Source organism: Erythranthe guttata, chromosome 1 (genome assembly GCF_056151865.1).
Source record: "Erythranthe guttata isolate IM_541 chromosome 1, IM_541, whole genome shotgun sequence".
Classification (NCBI taxonomy): Eukaryota; Viridiplantae; Streptophyta; class Magnoliopsida; order Lamiales; family Phrymaceae; genus Erythranthe; species Erythranthe guttata.
The window spans coordinates 12,263,715-12,268,333 of record NC_142533.1 but is presented as its reverse complement, the minus strand read 5'-3'; the positions used below and the strand labels follow the sequence as shown (position 1 = coordinate 12,268,333).

Here is a 4,619-nt window from a genome sequence, read left to right as displayed (position 1 = left end):
AGAAAATTGGAGTCGATCAACCTTAATCGACTACTAGAGCATAGTTGATTAAGAATCTGCTACTAAAAATAACAAATCACAACTGCAAAAAAATGCAAAATCAATTATATATTACAAAACAAAAAATATACAAACACTATAATTGATTTATACAATTGGAATCAATAAACGAAAAATCCAAAAAAAAGTTAAAAAAAAAAAATTGAAGTCGATCAACCTTAATCGACTACCAGAACATAGTCGATTAGCTTAATTTCGCGCAGGTTTTTTTGGTGGATTTTCTCATGCCTCATCCTCATAGCCGTCAACCCGCTGCGTCTTCAACGACGAGCGTCAGTCATCATCTTCAACGTCGTCATGGAAACCACCGCCGCGAACCACAGATCCATCACCACCCTTCACGCGGCGGCGGGAGGCGATGACAAACACTCTTCACTACCACCACCACCACCACCACCACTCGACGTCTTGCTTTTCTTCCGAATTCAAGTCGAGAAAAGAAGAGAGAACAGAGAAGACGAGAAGACGAGAAGAGGGAAGACGAGAAAAGAAGAATAGAGAAAGGCAAATGAAATGTGTTAGGGTTTTGAAGAGATTTAATATTAATAAGGGTGGTTTGGGAATTATTAAAATAATATTTGGGTAGGATTAGCTAAGGGGGTTTTCTCTAATTATTTTTGGGTGGGGGTGTTTCCTTAACTCATTTTCCTAGATGAGGGGGTTCTTGCTAATTATCCCCATAATCAATTTAGAGGGTGTTTGGCTAAGCTTATAAGATGTTAAAATGAGCTTATAAGATGTTTTAGAGCTTATAAGCTCTTCCAAAGTGTTTGTTAAATTTTAAAAAAAAGATCTTAATATTTTTTAACATAAGCTGTTGGAGACCAAATAAGATCTTTTTAAATAAGTACATCTACCCCACATTTTTATTTAAGATCTTATAATGAGTAAAAATAGGAAATAAGCTCATTATCCAAACACTCTAAAAATTAATCATAAAAATAAGACGTAGCAGCTTATCAGCTCTAAAAACATCTTATCAGACGTAAGAACAAATTATAAACCTCCTTTCTATATAATATATTAATTGAATATCAAATTATAATAGATTGCATACAAATTGAAAGGGAAAAAACAAATATATTATTGCAAAAAAGTAATATTTTATTTTGTAATATAATCTCTCATAAGTGAATTTCATTTAACAAACATCATAATTGACGGAAAAAATAATCACGGACTAAATACTCTTTTTCTTAATTACGGTCCAAGTTATTTATACAAAAAGATAATTAGGTGAATCGACATCGGACATCCGAAAGGACATAAACACGCAATATTAATCAGCGTACACGATGAAACACTAGCCAGAATGTCATTGTCAACTGTCAGACTTCATTAAATGCCACACACGCCATTTTCCAAAAGCACATTTTCTAAAAAACAAAGTCATCCCCGTGCGTCCACTCTAGATATGACCACCGGTTCGGTTAGAATCGGAACCAGAATCGAACCAGGGTCAATGGTATTAGAAACGGACCGGAACCGACCGTTTGAAATATAAATATATATATATATATATATTATATTTCAAATTGTCACATAAGGTAGCAAACATAATTATGTTTGTTTAATGATAAATGTGATTAATAGAAGAACAATTCAAAAATTAAAAAAAAATTAGTTCAGTACTTCAAGTACTGGTTCATTTCTTCTTCTTGGTATAATTCATTTGGCACGTCGAGTTTGAATCAGATAATGCGCCACAGATTTGAATCCAAGCTCCTCCCATGCCTGTGTATAATATATATATATATATATAGTTATAATATCAGCCTGATAATTTGAATCCAACCTTATTATAATTAATTAGATGAAGACGAGATTCCAAGTATTAATGAATTACCTTGGTATGAAGATTACCAATAGCCTGGAAGCCTTTTTGTTGGCGACATCGACTGCAGTTACAAATTCCACGACACACCGGACAAGCCCAACTTGTATTTTCTTTTGCTTCCAATAAATTTTCCCCATATCTGCACAAAATAAAATTATTACAATATATATGCAAATATATATCAACTCAAATTTCTTATAAGGTTGTAACCTTTTGTAGAGGCAAGTTCCGCACAACCTCCCATGGGGTAGGCGGCATAGATTGCAGTCGGTGCGTAGACCAAGTGTCTTTTGTCTGCATAATAATGTATAAATGTATAAGCTATATAATATTATATTGAACTAGCTAGTATGAATAATGGTTTGATTAAGGTGGTAATGAATAAACCTGCATTGATGACAAGTGATACCATTGATAGGATCGTAAAAGGGTTTATTGTCATCGTCCGATACCATCCATGGATTTTTGCAATCTCCGAGTAGCTTTTCATGTTCGGAGTTATAAACCTCCTCCGTTTTCATCATTGATGATGCTTTGTCACAATCACTACTACTGTATGCTTCATTTCCTATCCCCTTCTTCCCCGTCAACCTACATTTTTTAATATATCATCAACACGTACATTCGAATACATATACATGAAATGGGGAGAGAGAGAGAGAGAGAGAGAGAGAGAGAGAGAGAGAGAGAGAGAGAGAGAGAGAGAGAGAGAGAGAGAGAGAGAGAGAGAGACCTTGAAGAGGCCCGTCGGGGTATTGCAAGATGATGGTTTTTCTGTTGTTGTTTCTTTTTTGGGGCTTTGATAGACGACGATTTCGATATTTCTTTTATTGAACTAGTAGGAATATTATTAATACTAATGCCGAGTTGCCTCATTTTTTCCATGTTTTCTTTGATTCTGCTTGCTCTAACACGCTCGTACTCTGTAATCGGATGTTCACATTGTTCCTCCATCGATCTCTACCTTCGTCACTACCTTTTTTTCTCCGTCTATCTTTATGAAGTAATGCGTACAGATAACTGCAAAATTAATTATATATCTATTTTCATCCTGATAATTAACTCAACCCAAATACTTCATATTACTAGTTACAATTATATTGTAAAATTAATTGTCTAAATTCTAAACCAGATAGATAAAAGAAATCAAATAATTATCTACCAAAAAATCACAAATAATCAATAACCATTCATATATTAAACGGGTACTTTAAATGAACTGATCAGTTATGTTACATAATGAGTTTATAAGAATAATTAAGTCGTGAAAAGGTTTGTTATTGTGCGTAATTAATCCGAAAGTATCTAATCAGACAAAAAATATTGGGGCACAAAATGTAATTTTAAAAGAAAAGAAAATAAAATACCTACTCCAGATGCATGGTTTCGGATGAAAGTTGGGCTGCTGCAATTAATTAATGGAGTAATTTGAAGAAACACAATTATAAAAGTGGTGACGACTATATATATGGAGAGAGAGATGTGTATTGTTTTTTATGGGAACTACACAAATGACTTTTCATTGACGATGATTTGATTAGTTGCCTTAGCATTAATTATTAATATACGTTGAAATCATCTCCTACATTAATATATGTATTTATTAGTTACCATTAATTTCCGATTCTCAAGAATCGAACAATATATTTGGTTTATCTTATTCTGTTATTTTACACTCTTTATGTAGTGTAATTTTTCCTTTTAAAAACACTCATTGATGTATTACTAATGCAGAAAGCAGAATCTCATAGTAGCGTTGTGCAAATTGCAATTACCTTTTAAGATATAGATCAAGTGTCAGTAGAGATCATATCTCGGATCTCGGCCGATCATAATTCTTATCTCAAATATATAATTCAATCTTATTTTTACCTAATCTTACATTAACAAAAGATAGACTGCTTCTGAAATTCTAGTGCAATTTTTCCCTCCTTTTTAAGGGATAAATCGGTCAAATTATTTTAATAACTAAGTTTAAGGAAGCTGATTTATTTTTTTTCCAGCCCAATATCATCACTTCCCAAAAAAAAATACAAGAAAATATATTAAATTTATACGAGATTAAATTCTGAACGGATGAGCCGATATTTAATATAAATCGGATTCCACTAATTTTTTGACATGTGGCACTTTTAACTTTTAAGTCTAACTCTTAATAAATCACGCTATTATTAGGGTTAGAGGGGTTACGGGTTCCGCTGGGTTTTCTTTTTTCCTTTTTCTTTTTTTTCTAATTATTAGAATACCAATTATATTTTAATTTAAATTATCCACAAGTCAATCATCCTATGGCATCCGATTTTCTTATTAAAACAGACCATCTGGTCTAAATTCGAACCCAATTTATACATATATATTGAAATATGTAAAGTAGTGTTTTAATAAGATTAAAATCAATATTAAAATATTATTCAACAAAACATGGTTTAACAAAAAAAATGATAATATAAAATTACTATAACTTACGATATTGGAACAAAAAATATATCGGAAAACTTTTACATAACTGTCCAAAACAAATAATTAAATAATAGGTTGGAGACGCATTCCACACCAAAATGCTACATGTAGCTAAAATTAATGTAATTGAATCGTAACGCAATCTTGTACATTTAAAGTATTTCTCAAATTGTAGACCAAGAGCTATTACAGTAAAATCAAACACTACAGAGTAGTTAACCTACAAAATTTTCATGTTTAGTATCAAGCCAGTGCAACGAAT

The 4,619-nt window shown here is 32.1% G+C and overlaps 1 protein-coding gene across 1 annotated transcript; it reads right to left on the bottom strand.

The window, feature by feature from the left end:
• Positions 1–1,230: 1,230 nt before the first annotated feature.
• Positions 1,231–3,349, bottom strand: LOC148772848 (uncharacterized). Its single transcript, XM_088821186.1, has 5 exons — positions 2,631–3,349; positions 2,285–2,488; positions 2,108–2,191; positions 1,907–2,036; positions 1,231–1,794 (listed from the first exon to the last, which is right to left on the bottom strand). The coding sequence occupies exons 1-5, from the start codon at positions 2,849–2,851 to the stop codon at positions 1,729–1,731; spliced, it is 705 nt and encodes a 234-aa protein (XP_088677312.1). The 5' UTR covers positions 2,852–3,349; the 3' UTR covers positions 1,231–1,728.
• Between the last annotated feature and the right edge of the window lie 1,270 nt (positions 3,350–4,619).